Source organism: Alternaria novae-zelandiae (genome assembly GCF_023758075.1).
Source record: "Alternaria novae-zelandiae strain BMP 2774 chromosome Unknown scaffold_1, whole genome shotgun sequence".
Taxonomy (NCBI): Eukaryota; Fungi; Ascomycota; class Dothideomycetes; order Pleosporales; family Pleosporaceae; genus Alternaria; species Alternaria novae-zelandiae.
Window position 1 is genome coordinate 1,081,902 of NW_026056961.1, and position 23,296 is coordinate 1,105,197.

The window sequence follows — 23,296 nt, forward strand, 5'->3', positions numbered from 1 at the left end:
GGCCTGAAGAAGTAACGCCTTGCCGCTTCCACAACCGACAGCCTTCTAGAAGCTTCCAACAGCTTTCGGTGGAAGGACATTCGGCCAGCCTCAACCTTGCAGTCACCTGCTTGAGAGTTTTGGTCTACCAAACCGTTGGCGTGCGGACTGGTGATGCGCAATACTCTCAACTTCATCCTGAGTGTGCGCAACTTCAATCTTGCGTTTTACTGAGCTAGAAATCCCGAAGGAGATAATTGCAACAGCCTTTATGATAGCTTGTGCGACGAGCGACGAGCGTTCGGCCGCCAAAGGACTTGCCGTCCCCTGTTTCCCCGCTGCGCTTGTGTATGAATTTTGCTGTGAATAAATCTTCCTACACTCATACCATTTTGACGCTTTGCAGCGGGTCGAGAGATTTGGGAAGCTGATCGGTAGGCTATGCGACCGAGAATTAGGCTGATGTGGACACACTGCCTCGCGCGGAATCGGCAGGGCTGTGCGTGTAACGGCACCAGGGCAGTGATGCATCTGGGTAACATTACGGGATGACGAAAGTGTGGGATGACGCTGTTGCGCACTTTAAGATTGCCGGGGAAGCGGCTTCGCGTCCCTTTCCTTCCTGTTTGGACTGTCAAGGCTGAACAGGGCTTACAGACTTGATGGCACCCTTGCATTGTCTTCGCATCGGCTTCTCTCCCTGATGGTGCTTACTACTGAATGGTGTAGATATCTCGGGGAAGCGGCTTCTTCGAGCTGTTGTTCTCGTCACCCTCTTATCAGGTCCCTTATCTATACCACCTAGGGTCAGATCCTAAGGCACAAGCGTGCCTGGGACAAACCCTCAACCCCCTCACGCAACGTAACACCGAACCCTCGTTTCTAGAGGAAGTGGCATGAACCCACCTCCGAAAGACAGTCAAAAGAGTTCTACTGATCGAAAAAAAAACCGCCACTCATCATCCAAAGTCCAGGAGGTCGGATGGCCAGCAAGTAATAAGCAGCGACTTCGGGTCGGGAAAGCTGTGCAACTCTGGTCCGGTGCCACTTCTTGTGTCGAAGCGGGTTACCCGGGCCGTATTTCGTGAACACCCGACAAGGCCGATGTGAGCAGACCGGCGACCTCGACCGCCTCTTCTGCTTGTGATCCTCGGTACGCCGATCCCTGCTCTATGCACCACCAGGCTGTATACAAATGGTCTCACTGCCTAGTCGGCACTACATCCGCGGCCAGATCGTACCGTCCAGTGGGAGAACGTGCCCTGAGCCCGTTTTTAGCCCCACGGATCTCGCGTCTGGTTTGACCGCGGAAGCTGGCTGTAACTGCCATGATCAGGGGGTCTTCCAATCCGAACAGCTAGTGGGATCTCAGTATCCACAGCCACGCTCCCACCCCGGGTTAGGGGTCCTTCTACTCTTGCCCCATGGGTACAAGAGCATGCAGTGGCTATCTTCCCGCTTCCGCGCAAACGAGGCAAGTAAGAAAACCTTCTAGATACGGCTAAGCGGCATTGCGAATGAGAGATGAAGTGAGTGATTCGAGTCATCCTGGCTATGTGCTGTCTGTCAAAGTTCTGCTTGAGGCGCTGCGCAACTAGCACTTGTCTCACACGCGTAGACTGGCTCACTACACCCTAGCAAATGGCATGGCAGCCAAAGTATAAGTAGCACCTTGCGGGCGGCTGTTGGAATGTAGTTGACAAACCTTCTACAACTATACTACTGCTTGACTGAACAAGATGGCTTCCTCGGCACCAGTGGCCGTGACCTCGGCCGTGGCTACCCTTGGCTCTTCTCAGCAGAATGCCCAAGAACCTCTCTCATCATCACTTCATCAGCACGGCACTGCCCAAGCAAACGGTAACAGATCTACTGGTACTGCTGTCAGGACTCATAGTAGTGACCTGACCTTTGTTGGGATGTGGGCCAACACAGAAGAACACCAGACCAACACTGAAACGAACGGAGGTAACAGTGACCTACCACCGGTTCGACTCAGAAGGTACTGACCTCTCATAGTCGAGCCTCCTGTATACCACACGGGTTGTACGCGCCACCGCAAACTGAGCGAAGCATGCTCTCTCCCCGTCGATTCCCCCCAGGTTGTCAGGCTTCTCACAAACTCGTACGCGGTCGAATTGACCGAAAATATACGGGACGGAGGTGCCCGTGAATCGTCCGCCGCGGCGTGCACATGCGTCGTAGCATTCGAGGTTTACGAGGATGAAGCGGAGCAACGGAGGGCAAGGACGAACGGAGTGGCGGCGTCTGAGAAGCGGCTGAATGGGGTGAGGTAGTGTGAAGCTTCCTTCAGCACCCTTCATGTATACGAACCATGTGTATGAGCGACATGACACCGGACGTTTGGTTGAGGGTAGAGCGACGTGGTATTAGGGACTAAAAGCTGTGCTTTGCGTTACTTGTTAGCTTGCGGTATATCGGTAGAGAAGAATGCGTCTAGATTTTTGTGTGTCAAAATGCCTACGCGTGGCTGCCTAGCGCCGTTGTTTTGTTGGTCGCAATGGTATTGTGGCCCCCATACGCGAGGCTGTGCCGCGTTGGGCTGTTTTGCTACGCGCTCCAGCCTTGTCCCGATCACATTGCATTGGAGCCTTCTTCTCATGGAACCACTACATTGCTGTGATGCCTACCAAATTACGAAGCGTCAACACCGGTACCTTTTGCGGATCGATATCAAGATCGTTGTCGACACTGAACGAAGACTCGCATCTACACCACCGCGCCCATTCCAACTACTCGTACAATCATCCTCACGGAAAAGCCGTCGTCCCGCCATGACGACTGCGCTTCACGTTGAGGGCTCGCGATCCAGTCCATAAAGATCGAGGTACCTATCACAAGACATGAAGCGCCTCACAAGTACCTATGTAGCTCGACTTCGTAGCAGCTACCTGTCCCTAGTACACCCGCCACTCCCATCTACAATCTCACAGCTTTCATGCGCCATGTACTAACGCTCATGTATACATAGACCACTTTTGCCCCAGCACCCGAAATCATGCTGATGTCTCACATCTCAGCTCCTTAGTCCACAAGTTTCACGCGCTACCATCACACACGTCGAACGATACCCATCGGCACGACTACAAGCCATGCTCAGCCATAAAGCTACTAATGGCTTCTTCCAACTCCCCAATAATACACTCGCCTGTATCCGCTGATGCACTAAGAATACGTTCGCTTCTTCCGCACGCATGTATATAGACGGCCAGCACAGTTTCCAGCGCAACCGGAATCGATACCACAAAATCTACTTCATGACCGATGGGTGTGAGAGTCCAGCGAACGATAAATGCGAGGTTGTCTGTTGGGTAAATGTCAGAGCGACGACCGTAGTTGGGGCTTCGATGCTTACTAGCGACTATCTCGATCTGTCGGTTCATATCCGCATCGTCTTTTGTAGGAGGTCGGTGTGGCCAAAGGAGATTAAAGATGCGTTGCTCGAGGGGCCCCATCGCTGTCTTTGGCATATCTTGTTGGAAATGGATATTTCGACGGGTGTCAGACGTGGATTACGATATGGGCATGGTAGCACTGGCTACACTGGCTACACGGGCTTTTTGTCGGTACGTTATTTGCGTAGCTACCCGGAACATGTGTTTGTCGCATCAGATTGAGGAAGAATGCCCTGGTAGTCGCAAGAAGCTGTTGCGTTATATGTCCATTCCACGGATATGCTTAGAGGTACTTCTTTCATAAGGTCTGCCAAATACATACACTATCGTGTCACTGGTCATGTCGCATTCGTCTACATCAAAAGAGAGTTAGGTTTTGCGAGGGTTTCAAGCGCGTTGGTGACTATGCAACTGAATTGAAAATGCATACATTCTCGTATAAATCCACCTTCCGCACGAAGATGTATTCTCAAAGACCTCGAGGCTGACTTCCCGCAGTCGGCCATGATGCCATATTGTGAATTGTGAGTCGCACTTCGCTGTGTGGGTCGAAAGTGGCGAGTGAGAGCATCCTAATCTCCTCGATAGATCGAAGAGATACTTTACTGATTAGTTAGCAGACCATGGCGACAAACATAGAGCGCCTTCTTGAATGTGCTTTGTGGCATGTTTTGAATTCTTTACCCGCCGGCGTGGACGGACAATTGCGGAAGACGCTAGTCAGCTTATCGATAAGCCACCGCACGGTCCGACTTTTCCTCGATCTTTTCTTGGGTCTGGCCGTCTGGCCACTCGTGATGCTACTCGTGCAGCCCGCGTATTAACCTTATCTCTGCGAACTCTCTGCAATCGATCGCGATTGATGCGACTTCTGGAACGGCTGTATCTCCCATTAAGGAAGCCTCAATTGATCCAGGTGCCGATACGCCCCCTCGCCCGGCCATACCTCTACCGTCCTGCCGCGGCTATGGATCTGTCTACGGATGCCACTGAGCGTGTTCGTATGTCACCCTTTCGAATTGAACGGGTCTGGCTGACGATCATGGCAGAAGGGCTCGGTGCATCATGACACCCATGCTACCCCGCCACAATTTATCCAGAAAGAGCATTGGCGATATCAAAGTATGCGCAAGGCCGACCTTGATACCGATCCAAACATATTCGATCTTAGTAAACGCGATGAGTTCAGTGAAGAGCGCAAAGATATCTGGCGACCAGCAGGCATCATCCCAGCGGCTCAAATTGACGCTGCTTGCCAAGCGTATGCAAGGGGCAAACCACTCTCTGTACCTGCACAAGACGCACAGATCTTCGAGCATCGCGACTTCCCTGGCCTTCAAGTCATCTCTGGGCTCCTCCCACCTGAGACGCAAGTTCTTTTCACGTCATGTCTGATGCACAGAGACCTAGCAGATCCAGGCCATAAGATCAACCTCCAGGCGGACTATGATATACCATACCCCCCGAAACCAACGTCAGATGGACTGCGTTTTGATAGTTCCTTCTTCCTTCGCCAACGGTCAGATCCGGATGACTGCCTGACTCCAAAGCTTCCAGACAAGTTGAAACCTCTGAACAACGAGCAATTCTTGTACACCAAGCTTCGTTGGCTGACCCTCGGCGAACAATACGATTGGCCAACGCGTAGTTACGCGAAGCATGCGACGCCGTTTCCGGAAGATTTGACAACGCTTGTGACAGGCCTTTTCCCACATATTCGGCCTGAATCTGGCGTGGTTTTGATGTACTCGGCCAAGGATTTTATGCCTGTGCATCGCGACGTCAGCGAGCAGTGTCAACGTGCGCTAGCGAGCTTCAGCGTCGGATGCGATGGCATCTTCATCATGGCTCGAGGAGAAGATGACGGGGAAGGTGAGAACGCCCCACGAAGCGTTGCGATTCGAGTCCACAGTGGCGACGTTGTGCATCTCACTGGCAACGCTCGATGGGCTTGGCATGCGATGGCGCGTTCAATACCAAGCACATGCCCAGATTACCTTGCAAACTGGCCAGCTGGCACACCTGGTTCTACGGCAGCTGAAGAGAAGACTTACAAGAAGTGGAAGGGCTATATGGGAACCAAGCGCATTAACGTGAGTTGTCGGCAGGTCTGGGATTAATTCAACGGCAGCCAGAGGGCCGGCCCGTCTGTGGGATTCCATCGCACTGGACACGAGTGCCTTCGTGACAATCGGATCCGTACGCTCGGTGTCGTAGTTTTGCTGACGGCGGCTGCGTAGCGCACTCCACGGTGGAGCAGCTCTCGGAGCGTTAATGAACCCAGTTTCAGCAACTTTATGCAACGTCAAACGCACCACAACTCAATTTTCCGAAAGCTTGCACATTCTGTCACAAATCTGCTCATGCATGTGCATGCTCTTCTCCACCTAAGCCCTGTCTTCACACAGCAACCCCAACTTCCTTTTCCCGTGAGGTGCAGCGCTCAGCACGGGACTTGAGTTCTCCAATGCACCTCCAATGCACTCCAACGCTCTCCAATTTCTTTTTCCTTGGCCTAGGCCACCAGCTCTCTTCACGGGTTGAGGGCCGCCCCTAGCGAGTCAGCTAGCCCAGTACGGGAACCTGACGCTAGCATCTGGCCAGCCGCTATCACGGAGTTTTGGTTCGTCGGTAAGCACACTGCGCATTAGCTTTCGAAGCCACTTGGATGCTAACGAAGATTAATGCCAAAAGAAGCCAGATGAATGCATGGGGCCTTGAACACCATGCGTCAGGACCCTGGCGGTTTCTGACGTGGTACTATCTATCGGTGGACGCTGCATCCAGCCCTTGGTCGCCTCGTACTGAGGGTGTGAGTTTGTGCTGTGGGTTAGCGCTTTGCGCCCACTCTTGATTCTTATGGTTCTCATCGAGGCGCAGTCATGGATGGCTTAAAGTTTAAACCCTTCGCACGCCTCCTCGGCCCGTCTGTTTGTTAGTGTAACGTTCACCTCCGCACTTGAAGTTATCCATCCTTCTTCCATCTTGCCTTTGCATTGCGTTGTTCTTCCCGGAAGAGCTGACGTGCGACGTCATGGGGTTCCTGGCCCTCCCCCAGTTTCGTTACCATGGACCGTGGGTGCAGATGCTGATTGCTGGTCTCGGTGTTGGCTCTTCAGCGGGCATCTACGTTGCGCTCAACCTTCTTGGAGCGGGTGGTGGGAAGCCGGACTCAGCGCAAGTAGTTCAGGTTGTAAATGCGACATTATGTGCAGGTACACGATCATTCACAATCTAAGAGGACGACGCATACTGATCATACCGCAGTTTGGTTCTTCTCGTCTTCTTTTGGCGGCTCAATCCTGAATAAGCTCGGGCCCGGTCTGACAATGTGCATTGGCGTCCAGACCTACGCTGTGTACGTTGGGTCTCTCTGGTATTACGATGAGACGGGTAAGACGGGCTACCCTTATACCGCTGGCCCTATCATCGGCATTGGCGCAGGTATGGTCTTTATCACTGCGGGCTATGTTGCGACAGGATATCCGGAAGAAAGAGAAAAGGGGTCTTATGCGACCATCTTGATGAACATGCAAGCGCTCGGGTCCGTCATTAGTGGCATTATTCCGGTCATCATCAACAGAAAATCGGACACTGTTGCTGGTGTACCGCGATCAGTCTATATCGCCTTCATCACGATTATGGTCATCGGCGGTCTGCTATGTCTGGCATTGCTTCGGCCACACAAGCTTACGAGAGACGATGGCTCTGTCGTTGCTGTTGATCGCCCAAGAGGTGCTTGGGAGGAGTTGAGATCCAACCTGCGGGTCTTCACCGACCCTGTCCTTCTCATGATGCTACCCGCGTTCTTGCCAGCTGAGGGATTCTTGGTGTATAGTGGATCGGTCAATGGTAGGTCTTCGAGCACTCGTCAATATAACGCTCACACATTCATAGCCTTCAATAACAACCTCCGCACCCGTTCACTGCTTTCGTTCATTGCTGTCGTTATGCAAATACCAGCGGGGTGGGTCTTGCAATACGTTCTTGATTACCCTGGGTGGGGTCGTCGCAAGCGCGGACTCATCGGTCTGACTGGCGTGTGTATACCTCTAGTAATTGCATGGGTCTGGGAAATGGTATGCCTCGAAGTCCATTACCCGCCATTGCGTCCTAATGTCATCTAGATTCGCACCCGCAACTATGATCGCAACAATCCGCCCACCAACCCTACAGACTGGGACGAGCTCAAATTCGGTTGGGTGTTTTTCCTTTTTATGCTAAACTGGGTCTTCTCACAGTTGTGGCACAACATAGTCTACTACTGGATTGGTGCCCTCACGAACTCCCCCCAGAAGCTCACACATTATGTCGGCGTCTTTCGCGGCGTGCTCGGCGCAGGAGAAGCAATCTGCTTCGGCCTCGACAGCATCAAAATCCCGTTCATCGCCGAGGCAGGCGGCATCTTGCTATTTTACTTGATGGGTATCGCGAGTTTCTACTACCTGGGATTCTATCACATGACAGACACCAATTACAATCGTGCCGAGGAGGGCGCGGTAGTACCAAACCATATCCTGGAGCAAGAAGGCATCACTTCAGGCCACGAAGTCGTTATTCGAGATCGAGAAGCGAAAGAGGGGTATGTTGCGGAAACCGAAAAGGACGGATCCAGTAGCGGAGAAAAGGTCTGAGTATTTGGTCCAGCACATCTTTTCCTTCTCGGAGTATTTCACTGCAGTACAAGTTGTAATAGGTCGCGTTGCGCACTCTAATGTTTAAACGAAGGTATCGCTTGTAGCGCTCACAGCAGCAAGACTGTTGACCCAATCGGTGCATGCATGCTTTTCCTGCGCTTTTGCTTTTTCACCGTTCAGGCTGGACCGTCCATCACCCGCGCTATGGGACCCCATGCGCATAGAAGTGTGGTATCATGCAGATCAGGCAGGCCATGGGAAGCAGAAACCTGTTCGTGAGTGCACGCATACGATGTAGGTGCGCTAGTAAGAAGCTATCGCTTGGGCCGTTGTTCCGATTCGCTCACTGTCCACCCACCCACGCGGAACTCTCGATTGTGTATACAAAGGTTTACACTCCATTAGAGTTTCCCCTTTATCCCCTGCATTCACTGAGCCTACAGCGACGCACCACCAGATGTAGGTGGTATAATCACTTCCACTGTATCGCGACGGGCCGCCCCTGGAGTTCTGCACGTATGCAGCGTAGGTATCGCTTGGTGATATGGGACGGGCGCGAACACGTGTTGGTGTAGTGAGGGGTGGGTGGGCTGGTAGGGGTCAAGATTCTGGCGCTGACATCACGAGCTAGGTACGAAGCTAACATGCGGGATGGGCGCGCCACGGAAGTATCTCTCAATTTGGCGCGGGAGCAAGGTGCTTGCGTCCGTGTTCGCATTCGGGCGTTTTTTGGCATGTTTCGACAAGTGGAGATTAACGGGTGTTAGTGAGCGGCTTTGTGCTCACTACTGTACTGTCCTGGCAGAGTCGAACCTTCAGGGTCTAGGGTCGTGAGTGCAAGGATCTGCAGGATTCTGCAGAGATCTGCAAGCCTCGGAGAAAACCTCGGGCTATGATGCCGAGGGGCAGAAGCATGCAACCGAAAACACTTCTTTAGAATTAAATCCGGTGCTGTAGGAGGTTTAGGATAGTAATGGAATGCTCAAAATCTTCCTCCGTCACCGCACAACTTCTCGCGCACTTTGGCGACTTTACACAACCAGCCTCTCCCGCAGTCTCCAGGCTCATCACTCTCATACTCACTCCCAGCCCACCACTCCTATAGGTCTAGTTGCTCGAATCTGACGAGCAATGTGCATGTGGTCTCGTGTCCGCCAAGATCCAGCATCCTAATGAAATTCCACCCAGGTGTAACGTACATCAGTCTCACCGCGGCAACGGCGAAGATGGGATTGCGAGAGAAACTGTCATCGCTCTTGATCAACAGGCGCAGGAATGTCAGTTCATTATCCTCATACTCCCACTCCAGGACGTCTTTCCAGATAGGATCGTTTGCGGGCGAGTTGTCCTTGTGCATGAAACCGGTCAATTTGTGGGGCTTGTAAGGAGCAGTCTTGCGCTTTGGTGGCAGGTTGTTCATGTCGTTAGGATGAACGAGTGTGCATGTCAGGTAAGGCTTGATGTCTTCATGTTCGCGGTCATTGGGTAGGGGAACGTCTGTAGCGCCAGCAACGTGCAAGCGAAGTTTCTTCCGGCGTCCGGTGCTGAGGTTACCCGAGCCACCAGCACGTAGCGCAGCTGGTTTAAGTACGTAGCCACCAGAGCCGGCAAAGAGCGCTTCGTTGATTTGTGAGCTTGCGCCAAAGGTTTGCCAATTGAGAGCGCAGATCTGGGCGCCAATACCCCAGAATGGTACCGGCGCAAGATTCTTCGAGGAAATGCGAGTTCCTTTGGGGTAGACGCGCATCAAATGGTGCGCATTGTGTCTTGCTATCTTGGCGCTATTGGCGGGAAGATGCGCTTTCAGACCTGACTCTGAGACGTTGATGAGTTGGTGATGTGGTGCGTTCTCAAGCTCCGCTTCGAACCAAGAGTTGTTGACAGGCTTGACTGATTGAGCATATACTCCTAGCTCGGCCAGTTCAGGGACAATAGTACCAGCATTAGCAGCCTTCTTTTTCGCATCATACTCTTGGCGAGCTTGCTTCTGTTCCTCTTCGTCCGAACTCGAATCACTGCTGCTACTCTCCTCTTCGTTCGGCAAATGGTACTCTACGATGACCGCAACTTTGTTTCCAAGCTCAGCGAGGGTGACATGCTCATGCTTGCTGGGGTCGTCTTGTTCGCGCGTGCCCTTGTCGCGGATGGCCTTGCTGAGGAGTCGGGGACCGAGGACTTCTTGCATGATCTGTGCGAGGCGAAGCTGCCCGTGCGCGTCGCAATGGTTCTCTAGGGAGATCATGATAGGTGCAGCGTTCTTTTCACTGGCAGCTTCTTTGTCAACGACATCGCGGATCGTCTCACATACTTGGCGGAAGGGTATGTTAGACACGAGCGTGAACCCGTGCGTGACCTTCGGCTCTTCCTTGTTGTCGTCATTGTCCCAGGCGTCGATCTCGACGCAACGCGACCCAGTATGCAACGCGATTTCGTACGCAGAAGCATGCGATTCGCCAAAGAGTTGATGAGCCATCAGATATGTGTTATGAGATGAGCTGATGAAGTATTCGGGAAGTGGATGGTTCCTGTCGATAGCCTCTGGTGGGACGTTGATGTGACTCTTGTCGAGCAATTCTCGCAACGCCGTAGTCGGCTCTTCACTTTTCAATCCAGCCTCGGACTCCTGCAAAACACCTTCCTTGACTAGGAAGCTTTTGAGTGCTCCGCTGACACGTAGTTTGTCCTTGGTGATATGCGACTGCCTTGCGGCGTGACCGCCGCCCGCTACAGTTCCCGCGTCGACAAAATCGCCCTTCTCCTCATCATCGACTTCCTTCTTCGCGAAGGGATTGAGCTTCGAGATGCCTGATATTAGTTCGGCCATGGTACGGTATAGAGGGGGCAAGTTAGGTAAGGATGTGTATGAGCAACAGCCACAGGTTTGCGATCCAGCTGCTGGCGGGGTAGGTTGGCTTGGCTTACGCCTGCCCGGAAATGCGGAACGTGTGGCTGGGGATTGATGACGCGTTGGACCGACCGTCTAGAAGGCGCGGCGCATCTTGGAAACCTGCCACATATCCTGTATCTTCTGAGTCCAATGTGTTCAACGATGTTTCCAGCCAGAAGCTATCGCGTTCACTCTTTGCTCCGGGTGTCCACATCGGGTTAGCCAGCGGACGCGTCGGAGCATTGGAGCTAATACAAAACAGTCTGCCCCCTTCCCACTCACGCGCCGTGCCAGCAGTTACACCAACAGCATCTGCGTTCGATAACCACGAGGTCTTATCAACAGCCACTATCTCTCTCGCTTCGATCTGAACTGTTATCTCACTCGAGTAAGACCTCAAACCACCAATGACACCGACAGAGCCTCATGAGCTAGTGCCATCTGCACAACCCATCGCGCCTGCTCAGCAGCCACCCTCTCCGAGATCGTCGCAAACCATTGACATGACAAGTCATGCCGTTCGACCAACAACGCTACCCAGGTAACCTAGCGAAGATGTTTCCCTGCGCAATGCATTGCGCACATTGGCCAACATTCATCTCGTATTAAATAAGATGAGCTTCCAGCCCAGCTTTCTAAGCGCTTGGGGGCTCTGCGCCTTAACAGAAGATACATCGCGAGAACCTTCAAAACCAGAGCAAGCGTGTAACTAGGTGACTGGTTGATTGCAAAAGCGCATCTGAGTCGAAGCCGCCTTCTGACACGTAACCCATGTTGCGACTGGGCGTAACTTTTAAAGCCGGTAAAGCCGTGGCAGGATCTAGGCGGACGGCACCACTAGAAGGTCTGGTAACGATAAACCGGGCGGCTTCACGTGGACTGATGAGCTGAGTGAGACCACACTGACCGGTACCAGGGAGCACCAATGATGAACAATCCTCCGCCGCCCCCATTTTGCTTACGAGGCGTGGGTCTTGGCAGGGCGGACAAACACCAGTACAAATATATGTATAGATGGCTGCTATGAGATCTTTCAGAACGCTCATACAATCCGTGGAGTTCATCATCATGTTCGGCTTCTTCTCTACAAAGTACAAGCATCGCAAACGCCATCCGGTAGATGACGATATCACAGCATCGGAACTACAACACCTTACCCACATGCAGATGCCGCACTCCGAACCTTTGAAAAAGTCCAGAGATACATTCACCAAAGGTTGGAGATTCGGCGCCCTCAACTGCGCGATCGCAGCCTCCATAGTCTTTCTCATAAATCTGATCGCCACTATAGCATGGGCTGCCAATACTGATAGCGGTGTATTATTCAGAGGGGACTGTGATCGTGCGCGTAAGATCAACGCAGTCCTTCATGTCATCATCAACTTGTTGAGTACAATTCTGTTGTCTTCATCGAATTACGCTATGCAGTGTCTATCTTCTCCAACCAGAATGGATATCAACGTCGCCCACTCTCGAGGCCAATGGATGGATGTAGGTGTCCTAAGCGTTCGAAATCTACGTCGCATCAGCAAGAAGCGCGTACTTCTTTGGTCAGCCCTAGCGCTCTCGTCGCTACCTCTACATCTCTTGTAAGTATTGAGTCGAAGCCAGAACCTATAGTACACTAACATGTGAAGTTACAACTCGGTCGTGTATCTGTCTCTTGCAGCATACAGTTACGAAGTTTACGGGGTCAGACAAAACTTTGTTGACAGCGCTGAATGTCTGGGCTGTGTGAGTCCTATCAATGGCTCCGACTTCGCCTTCACCAGGGAGATACACCAAAGGATCCAAGAAAGCCGGTTCGAGAGGCTCGATAACTTGGATTGCATTGACGCATACGCAACAACCCTGCAAACGCATAGAGGCGATCTACTTTTAGTGGCTAAGTCTGATGACATTGTATGGGCAAATCAAACTGAAGGGGTAGACGACGACTACAAGAATAACGAAAACTCGGGGGTTTTCTGGACTCACTCGCTCACAAGTGCTTGGGAATATTTTCCACAGGATACTTTCGAGTGGATTTGTTCGGGCCATACGGATGTGGACAAGTCATGCGACGCAGTAGTAGACGACATCAGAGGCTCTGCACGGAACTGGACCATAACAGGTGATATTGGCTACCTCGTGAGTGTGTCTGGGTTCTCCCACATGAGAGGCCCCATACAGTACTGTTTGCGTGAAAGGAAAGACTCAAAGTGTCGAGTTCTCTGGAGCATTCCCATCGCGTCGCTGGTGATAGGGCTGAATCTTATCAAGGCCATATCGATCTTCTATTTGGCTCTTCGCATTAAAGAGCAGCCACTCATGACGATGGGTGACGCTGTGCTCTCATTCCTGAAACAGCCGGATCCATGGACTCGGAATATGTGCCTCGCTTCCTCCAAGGACATCGAGAGTGCAAAAAACAATTTCATTGCCGGACCGAAGAGATGGAAGCTTCGAATCTATAGATGGAAAGATACTACAAGTCTAAGCCGTCGCATTAGCACTTTCGCTGTGTAAGTGCGCACGCGTCGTTCTACCATCCGCAAAGATTCGTTAACATCCCCCAGGCTTCTGATCTCGATAGCAACCGTAGGAGGATTTCTTTCCTACGGGTTGCGTCATCTCCGATCTGGTAAAAGTAACTCCCTTCGCAATCTCGCTGCGTTGGGTTTTGGTGCCATCGACGCTCGGACACTAATCGAGTATCCACGTGAACACAATGTCGACTCCATAATAGGCAACACTCTCATAGCCAACGTGCCACAGGTTGTGCTTTCGATCATCTATTTCTCATGCAACAGTCTGTTGACGTGTATGCTGCTAGGAAAAGAATGGTCATCGTATTCATACGTTCGAAAGGGTTTAAGGGTTTCGAGCGCCCCGAGAGGGTTGCAAAGATCAACCTACTTCTTGTCGCTACCTTATCGGTTTGCAATACCACTTATGGCAATCAGTGGATTGCTACATTGGATGATATCACAAAGCATCTTCTTTGCCGCCATAGAGGTAGGCTCTTTACCTGGACATGTTCTGAACTTAGTGTGATAGCTGACGATGACATTAGTTCTATGGGATCGGTGATAGTGTGCCATCAGATGTACGATATACATGCGGCTATTCTCCCATCGCCATGATATCTGTGATCATCGTTGCGAGTCTCGTTCTCATTGTCGGCGTCGGAGTGGGATTCGTTCCTTTGCGACCAGGAACCAATCTGGTTGGCAGTTGTAGTGCAGCCATGAGCGCAGCTTGTCACTTGTCAACCGCTGACAAGGAAAGAGGTGATGAAATTGCCGTTAAGAAGTTAATGTGGGGTGTTGTTGAAGTACAATCAAATGGAGCGGGGCATTGCTCCTTCTCCGACGAGGCCGTGGAAAACCCCAAAGAAGGTGAGCTATATGCTGGGCCGCGTGCGCAGGCTTATCCACAGCGACCGAAAAGATGAAATAGATGGTTATATAGAGGATAGTTGAGCGAGTTTGGGTAGTCGCTGGAAAGGTGTCTTCGTAGCAAAGCGATGGTGCCGTCGCGCGTGGACTTTTATTCGGATGCCGGACGGAGGGATGACCTAAGCGTGCCATAATCAGCATTATCTCCACCTTTCGGAAGCGGGTCCGGCTACCAACCACCCTGCTTCGGCTCATGACTAGCACACTCACGCGACGCACTAAATGATGATTTGCAACGTCATTGAAGCCACAGCAAAGAAAGCGTCCACATGGTGCGGATCAGCGTTGGATGCGGGGTCCGGACTGACCTCGGTGTACAATGCCCCATATATCAAGCTTCTCCAAAGTGACTTTGGGGTCTTGTAGAGTAACATCTTATAACCTACGATAGCAAAAGTATTGATACATTGACTATGGCGAAACAAGAGTACAAATTCCCGGCGTTTGACGACCTTCCGAAGGTCGAGGGCATGCCACAGGGCAGCATATGGGGGTTCTTTGACAAAGACGGGCAAAAGGATGAAGTCGGAAGTAAAGCAAATTGTACCCCATACAGCAATCGTATATCTAACAGGCGACAGCTATCAACCTTCTCACCTCGGATGTCGTGAAAGCGGCCTCCAAAGAGATCACTACCGGCGAGCACATCCAGCTTGACTGGGAACTACACAACGTGCAATTTCCAGGGTTCAACAGAAAAGAACTCGAGCAAAAGCAAATCGATTTTGCGGACTTCTCCGAGTTCTGTGCTAACGATGACGAACTTCACATCAACACTCAAGCTGGATCTCAGTGGGATAGCTTGAAGCATTTCGCGCATCAAGCAAGCGGCATGTATTACAACGGTCTCTCGCATAAAGAGGCAGCGAACAGCGTCACGAACGGAACGCACAAGTGGTGCGAAAGAGGTGGCATTGTTGGAAGAGGTGTGCTTTGCGACTGGCTTAGTTGGTATGAAGAGAAGAACGGGAAGAAGGCACCAAGTGCGGTATCGAGACACGAGATCCCTATCGAGGAGATTGAAGAGACGCTGAAGTGGCAAGGCACCACTTTGAAGCAGGGAGACATTATGATGATTCGTAGCGGATACGTAAGATGGCACAAGTATGTTGTCCTACCACTTTGAGAGCCACGACTGACAATACTAGCAACGCGAACGAAGCGGAGCGCAAGAGCGGTACGCGCGACAATAGTGTCGCGATTGGTCTTCAAGCCAATGAGAAGACGGTACGTTGGCTTTACGACCGTCATCTCGCGGCGATAGCTGGTGATACCGTCGCTTTTGAAGCATGGCCACCAAAGTTCACCGACGGATGGTGCCTACACGAGTGGCTTCTCGTTCATTGGGGTACCGCTATCGGCGAGATGTGGGATCTTGAGAAGCTCAGTCAGAGGTGCAAGGAGATGGGCCGATACACTTTCTTCATGACAAGTGCTCCATTACACGTTAGGGGTGGTATTGGAAGCCCACCTGGAGTCATTGCTATCTTCTAAGCGCTTTCGGTCACCGTTGCTTTTGGAACTGTATCAACGTTTTATATGTGTATACGATAGTACCACTCCGAAGAAAATCTCGCATCAATAACATTCGCAGACCAGCATCAGATCCCGCGAAGATATTGCCGACGACCCGTTTTCGTCTTTAGCCTCATCTTGACATGTTGCCCAAAATGCCATTAACCATGTTGGCCATTGAGTCTGAATATGCTCGGGAAGAGAAACTGAGGTGCTTTAACATCCATGATTACTATTACCAGAATAGAGCGAACGAAATGGGTGTGGTAGGGTGTTCGCGTGTCGCGAGGCGTATCGGCGCGTATTCTCTTTCGTTACGCGATCCACAGACCAGCACGAAACGACCAAGCACAGTGTCAAAAGATGCCGCGCGGCGCTGCGCCTCTTGTGGTAATGCTTGAGAGAGATAAGAGAACGAAAGAGTTGAATGCGAAAAATGTTCCGAGTCAGCATGTGTATATAGTAACGGCGCACAGTCGTGTCTTGAAAGGTATCTTCATTCGCTCCATCATCTTCTACATCTCCGTACACATTCTGTCTCTAATCTTTTGTTTCTTGCTTATCCAACATTTTCCTTGGCTGTTATCGACTCAACATCTACAGATGGCGTCTCACGATATTGTTCCTAGAGGCGAAGCCGACTTCGATCTTTACCCTTACACGCCCTCAGCAGGCGCCGGCTACACGTTTCTCATACTGTTCGCGATCGGCGGCCTGACGCATTTCATCATGCTCATTCCATTGCGAAGTTGGTTCTTCATTCCATTCGTTCTGGGCTGCGTAGGTCAGTTACCCCGGTGCTTGACCCCATCGCCGAAAAGCACATCGCTGATAAATTGATCCACAGGCGAAGCAGCCGGCTACTACGGTCGCACCTGGTCCTCAAAGAATATTCGACAAGGCAGCCCTTATCTCCTCCAACTCATGCTTATCCTTGCGGCCGCACCACTTCTCGCAGCCACCATCTACATGACGCTCGGTCGCCTTATTCGCTCTCTCGATGCTACGCACCACGCTGTAATGAACCCGCGCTGGACTACGAAGATATACGTCATCATCGATATCGGATCGTTCGTATGTCAGATCATGGGTTCGGCTATGCAAGCTTCCGGTGACCCAGACGGAGTGAAGACTGGAACCACCGTCGTCATCGCAGGACTGGGTACGCAGTTGGTCGCTTTCGCCTTCTTCATCCTAATGGCGGTGGTGTTTCATCGGAGGTTAAACAACGAACCTACCAGCACGTCACGGCGAACACATGTCAAGTGGCGCCGCTACATGTGGGCTTTGTACAGTGTCAGCGTGCTTGTCGTTGTGCGGAGCATTTTCCGGCTGGCGGAGTTTATCGAAGGGCCAGAGAGTAAGGTGTATCAGACAGAGGCGTACTTGTATGTCTTCGATGCGGCGCTCATGTTCGCGGTGGTGGTTATCATGGCGGTCTTTCATCCGGGGTTTCTGTTCAGAGTTGTTAGAAAAGCTGAGTTAATGCCACTTAGTGATGACGAGGGGAATGGTAGCTATTTACTGCGCGGAGATGGTCCAAGGTAGTTTCTCCGGGTGGATGAACAGATATACAGTATCTAGAAGGTGATAACGTAGACAGGAGAATGCCACTCTCGTTGGCCATTTTGTATACCTGGTTCCAACAATACACCCGAGAATTAACCAAAGAGCTTACCAAGCGCTTAATTACTGCCAGTGTGATAATCAACTGAGTAATCCCGAATGCAGATATGGTATCAATGGCGTCAATGTTGTGGTCATCTTGGCGAAGAGAGATTGGAGTGAATTATCGGCCGCAAAGGTTGCGACAGCAATGAAGGGTCAAATACTGCCCCAACTCCATCACGAGCTTCTTAGCTCACCTTGGCGATAACGCAGAGTTCCGAGGGATATAAATATAGGGTTGACCGTACCCAGACTCTCACTACCCCACGCACAATCTCTACTCCACGATGTCGATATACATGATGTCGGGCTCACATAGTTCCTACACGCCGCCATATCCTAATCAGTACTATGCCTCCCTACCTCCGCGGCCCCAGGATGCCGCCTTCAATAGCCCAGTGCAAAGTTCCGTCAAGGCCTTCAATGTCCCAGTCTCTGACCATACCCTCGAGTACCGAATTTTAGAGCTGCTACAACCTTTTCGGGACGCCGGCAGTCTCTTGAACGCCACTAATGAAGCCAAGAACGTTTTATTGCTGGCTCGTAAGTACAACTGTCCTTCAGTCTTTTCGGAGCGATCTTTCCCTTAGGGTATTGTTGTCAATACTTGAAGTCGGTTGTGTTGCACGCGCAACCCCACCACTGGCTATTTCTTCCACCCATGTAAGTCACAAAGCTAAGAGATCTGTCAGAAAATATCGCGTCCATCATTGTCAGCAAACGGTCCAAGGAACTCTCCAAGGCGGGAATGACCGATGTGTATATCATGAGCCGCAACTTGAACGCCACCGCAGTCAACGGTACCGCAGCCAGCGGTCCGGCGTATCTCCGCATCTTCGTCCATATCGACTACCAATCGATTACAGTTGTTAAAGCGAAGATCGAGAAAGGGAAGAACGCGATCGGTGCGCTTATCGACGAGGTGGACAAGGTCATCGAGAGCCTCATGGAAGATCCATAGTGGTTGTTTGAGGTATGCATGTCGTCGGGTGGTCGAGAGGAGAAGGAGACGAATTTTGGCGCCCGAGTCCATGGGTGACTGCTACATCGCTGGATAGCTCCTAGTCAACTTCGAGGCTTTGTAGAAACTGCTACATTTTGTAGATAATGGCTGGTCGGCGTCTGCAGCAATCAAAGTACTCCCCTCTTTAGTCCACAGTCGCCTCGCCTTCTTCTGGGCTGTAACCCAAGTATGATCCGCCTGCTTGACACCTCCGACATACTTGTACGACAGCATGTTCGCATCAAGTACACGCTGAGAACCCTAACGACACAAACCTTCCCGAGCTTAAGCAATGCGGCCATGCAAGGCATAGACTTTAGGGGCAAGTTCTTTGACGTTGAGACGACACTACGACGCTAGTAGGGATAGCCGGTGCGGCTATGGTGTGGTCGGACACATCGTTGACTTCTGAACTAACCCTCCGATGGTTCGTGCATTTGACAACTTTGTACATGATTGATCGGAACGTTCCGAGTACAGGGACAGGAGTAAAAAGGTATCTCAAACTTTTAGTAAGAGGGTTTTGTAGGTTGAGGCACAAGTAGCGCCTGACAGGCTTAGTGGATCGGCTGATCTACGCCCTAGCACGCAGGCACGTCGACCAGTTCTGTACAAGATCGGTCAGGGCGGGCAGATCTGAAGGGAGAGCGCTTCCAGGATTGGCCTTGTCTGGAATTTCCCGGTTTCCGCACTTCACGTGCTGGGGTCGGAGCCGTTTGATGCGTGTGTGGCGCGCACGAACTTGGGAACGTGAGGGCGACGCGCCAGCAGGACCCATTGAAGTAGACGGGCGGCGAATGAGCAGGCGCCCCACGAGATTGCATCGTGAACTCGAAGATGGACGTCGTCATCGTGCGAGCGGTGTGGCCGGCGGTACTCGCGCTAGCCGTCTAGCGTGTCGCCAAGAAAAGCTTGGTATCCCAGGTGTGGCGCAACGAACTAGACAGAGCGACAGGAAAGGAGAGCATCACGGACTCCGCGAGGGGGTGAGAAGGCGTGTGCAAGCAGGAAGTCCGCAGGAAACGGGGTTGTCTGATACATTCAGGGAAGAGTTTGCTAGGCTGGGCGGCGCCACACTTCGCATCAGACGGAATCGAGATTGCCAGGTGGTGTGGCGCTGTCGAATTACCCATGACGCAAGCGGGACACATGTTTTGGCATCCTTTGGGAAACCTGGCGCCGATCGAACCCCCAAACATACCTAGAGGCTCCGTCATACAGGCCAGGGCGACCTCGTTTGGGCGTGGCAGGCCTCGTGCCCCAGGCAAAACGTGGACAGTTGTGGCATTGGACGGCACATCGCCAGGGAACTGGGCTGCCGCGTTCTGTGAGCGTGTCCGCGGAATTCGATCGCTGGCAGCGGGAAAATGGTGGCCGGTAGTCGCGGGGTCAGGCAAGTTGGTCGTGGTCGGTCGCTGTTCCAAGTCCAGGCTCTTCGCAAGCGGCAAGCTACGACGCAGTGACGTAGTTGCTGCAATCGCGCGTGTTACCCAGCCAGCCCAAATACAAAGCTGCTTTCTGCCCTCACCCGCCTCCCTCCCACACAAACCACTTTGATACCCATCCCCTCGAAATACCCATCCACCCTACCTCCATTGTTTTCAGCTCTGCGTCTGCATTTTGATACCCCACCTTGATACCCACAGAAGCAGTCCTACACCATGAGTTCCGTAAATCGTATGTCTGGCTACCCCGCTTTGCCCCCAAACATTGCTAACAGACTGCAGGTCCGGTGGACTTGAAGCAGAAGGAGAAGGATGTCAACAACAAGCTACAGCTGTACGGCATCTTCGAGGGTATGTGAACACGTGCAATGGCGCGTCGATGCCCTTCGCGTCGCACACGCAAATGTAAACAAGCGCTGACCACAACTAGCCTTCTCTAACGGAAAGGTCCCCTCCAACCAGCAAATCGATGTCGCGCTCAACTCCGCGCTGGCCCACAGGTCGCTCAACTCACCATCCAAGAAGCTGTCGAGCGAGGGTCAGCATCTGGTGACCGACCTCAAGAAGGTCATCGAGCAGGCCAAGATCCTACTACTCACCAAGAACGAGGGCAACCTCCTCCAGGACTTCATCTGGCAGGCAGAGCACCTCGGTGGCAACAGCGCCGCCCTCCCTAATGCGCCTGTTGATAAGGACACAGCGAAGCAGCACGGAAACGAGGCGCTTGACGGTCTACGGACTCTCGGTACCCTCCTCATTTCCAACGGCCAGTTCAGGAAGTTGCTTTCAGATGCCACCGTTCTGCTCCGTGACATGGCTGGCGACGCCGCCCAGAACACCGCCAACAAGGTCAAGCCCTCAGAAGACCGTCTCAACAAGCTAGATGAGCCTGCTGAGGACAACACTTGGCACGACACCTCCGACCTGAACCGTGAGAACCTTCGCAACCAAGCTAAGAGCAGTCTGCCCTTCGGCAATAAGAACAAGGACGAGGCCAAGGGTGACTTGAAGGAGCATGCCAAAGACATCAACCAGGCTGCCAACCCTGATGGCTCGCGCGACCCCCAGCACACCGCCCAACTTGGCGCCCACGAGGGTCAGACTGGCCAGAGCACTGGCGTCGACGCCCGTGGTGCTCTCGATGCTGCCAAGCAGAAGGTTGACGCGAACACTTCTGAGGAGGACAAGAACATGGCCCGCGCCCGTCGCGACCAGATGAACAACTACCTCAAGGGCAAGATGCCTGAGGAGCGCCGCGAGCAGACCATCTGGCGTCTTAAGAAGATGGTAGTCGAGATTCAGGGCCACCAGGACTACCAGCGTGCCATTGAGACCCTACTCAACCTCGCCGAGCAGTACTCCGGCCATGGTAAGAACCTTGGCCAGCAGGGCAAGGGTTCTGTTCAAGGTGCGCATCAGAACGCTGCCCTAACTACTGCTGAAGCTGATCTCAAGGTGCGTATTTAGGCTTCCTCTCGGAAAACAAATGGCTGACCAACATGAAGACTCTTCTTGAGCGTTTCGCAAACAACACCTCGTTCGATGACTTGATTGAGTCCATCAACCAGGTCTACAAGGACGCGGACCAGGATCCAGAGCTCAGGAACTGGTTCACTCGCATCAACCAGTTCATCCGCAAGACTCTCCAACAGCAGGGCTTCATCCTCGAAGACCGTAGCAACGAGGAGTGGAACCAGATCTACGATGATGGTCACCGCCTCCTTCGTGGCCGCTACCGTGGGCACACTGACCGCATCGCCGACGAGTTCAAATTCGTTGGCGAGCAGTTCGACGCTGACCCGCAGAACAAGCAGTTCGCTGAGTCTGTCAACAAGCTCTTCCTTGACCTCGGTCAAGATGAGAACGGCCAGACTGTGTTCAAGCCCCACCTTCTCAAGGACCTGAGCGACGTCATCCTCCCGTCCATCTTCGAGAACGTCCGTTACGTCCCCATCCCGCGTATCGAATACAGCGACCCCATGGTCGACGCCGTCGTTGAGAACCTCGTCATCGAGGGTGATAACCTTGCTCCCAACTCTTTGGAGTTTGGCTCGGACAACTACTGGCGCTGGGGACGCAAGTCCATCTCGAGCAAGAACAAGAACAAGGTCATGCTCTCTGTCTCGGGTGTACAGATGGATCTCAGGGATGTTTCCTACTACATCAAGCGCAAGCAAGGCTTCCCATCCATCACCGACAAGGGTGTTATGGACATCTTCATGGGTGGCTCCGGCTTCAGCTTCAAGGTTGAGATGGAGACAGCTGACAAGGCCCGCGAGAACAACGCGCAGACCCACTTCTTCAAGGTCACCAAGGTTGAGTCTGACATTAAGAACCTTCAGATCAAGATGAAGAAGAGCAACCACAAGCTCCTCTTCAACATGTTCAAGCCCCTTCTTCTCAAGGTCATGCGTCCTGTCATCCAGAAGGTCTTGGAGAAGCAGATCAAGGACTCCGCCAACCAGCTTGACGGCCTTCTCTTCGACATCAAGACTGAGGCTGACCGCGCCGAGGCTGAGGCCAAGCGCAACCCCGACCCTCAGAACATTCAGAACATGTACCAGCGCTACGCCTCTGCTATGCAGCACCGCGTCATGCAAGGCAAGCAGAAGAAGGAGCAGGTCAAGGAGAAGACCAAGGACACCCAGGTCAACATGGCTGTTACTCAGCACGACTCCATCTTCAAGAACATCTCCCTACCCGGCGGTATCTCTTCCAAGGCTACTGAGTACAAGGAGCTTGCCGGCAAGGGCGAGAAGTGGGAGAGCCCCATCTTCTCTATCGGCTCCGCCAAGGAGACTTCCAGCCTGCCTCAGGTTGGCAAGGTCACTCGCAAGCCCCACGGTCGCGCAGGCGGCTACGGTAGCACCAGTGAGGAGTCTCGCGGTCTTGGAGCCTCGCAGGGCATTAACCCATCCGCCAACCAGTACGACAGCCAATACACTAACGCTGGTGGCCTCGGTGGTGGTCAAGGCGTTACCACTGGTCAGGGTCTGATGGGTGGTGCTGCTGCTACTGGTCTCGCCGGCGGTGTTCCTTCCACCACTGGCACCCAAGGCTTCGGTACTCAGGTTGACGATGCTTTCAACACCACCGGCACCGCCGCACCTGTTGGATCGTCTGGCCTCGGCTCCACTGGCCTTGGTTCAACTGGTCTGAACGACCCTACTGCCACAACTACTTCAGCAACTCATCCCGCTCACCCCACTGGTGCCCCGGCTCCCGGCGAGTATAACACTACCTTCGGTGACCAGAACCCCGTCTTCCAGGGCCGCGTTTAGATGCTTGTTGGTCGACCAGTGATAC

At 52.6% G+C, this 23,296-nt stretch overlaps 5 protein-coding genes across 5 annotated transcripts; 4 read left to right on the forward strand and 1 right to left on the reverse strand.

Moving 5' to 3' along the window:
* Positions 1-4,519: 4,519 nt before the first annotated feature.
* J4E88_000335 (uncharacterized protein) lies at positions 4,520-5,515 on the forward strand (the record flags this gene model as incomplete). The annotated part of the gene is made up of 1 exon (XM_049394014.1): positions 4,520-5,515. One exon carries the CDS (start codon positions 4,520-4,522, stop codon positions 5,513-5,515), a length of 996 nt encoding a protein of 331 aa, XP_049259843.1.
* Positions 5,516-6,429: 914 nt separating this feature from the next.
* Positions 6,430-8,029, forward strand: J4E88_000336 (uncharacterized protein; the record flags this gene model as incomplete). The annotated part of the gene is made up of 4 exons (XM_049394015.1): positions 6,430-6,610; positions 6,663-7,247; positions 7,293-7,474; positions 7,523-8,029. 4 exons carry the CDS (start codon positions 6,430-6,432, stop codon positions 8,027-8,029), a joined length of 1,455 nt encoding a protein of 484 aa, XP_049259844.1.
* Positions 8,030-9,131: 1,102 nt separating this feature from the next.
* On the reverse strand, positions 9,132-10,856 carry J4E88_000337 (uncharacterized protein; the record flags this gene model as incomplete). The annotated part of the gene is made up of 1 exon (XM_049394016.1): positions 9,132-10,856. The coding sequence occupies one exon, from the start codon at positions 10,854-10,856 to the stop codon at positions 9,132-9,134; it is 1,725 nt and encodes a 574-aa protein (XP_049259845.1).
* A 3,916-nt stretch (positions 10,857-14,772) lies between these two features.
* J4E88_000338 (uncharacterized protein) lies at positions 14,773-15,853 on the forward strand (the record flags this gene model as incomplete). The annotated part of the gene is made up of 3 exons (XM_049394017.1): positions 14,773-14,890; positions 14,941-15,463; positions 15,508-15,853. 3 exons carry the CDS (start codon positions 14,773-14,775, stop codon positions 15,851-15,853), a joined length of 987 nt encoding a protein of 328 aa, XP_049259846.1.
* Positions 15,854-20,206: 4,353 nt separating this feature from the next.
* On the forward strand, positions 20,207-23,271 carry J4E88_000339 (uncharacterized protein; the record flags this gene model as incomplete). Its single annotated transcript, XM_049394018.1, has 4 exons — positions 20,207-20,222; positions 20,273-20,341; positions 20,421-21,445; positions 21,496-23,271. 4 exons carry the CDS (start codon positions 20,207-20,209, stop codon positions 23,269-23,271), a joined length of 2,886 nt encoding a protein of 961 aa, XP_049259847.1.
* Positions 23,272-23,296: the final 25 nt, after the last annotated feature.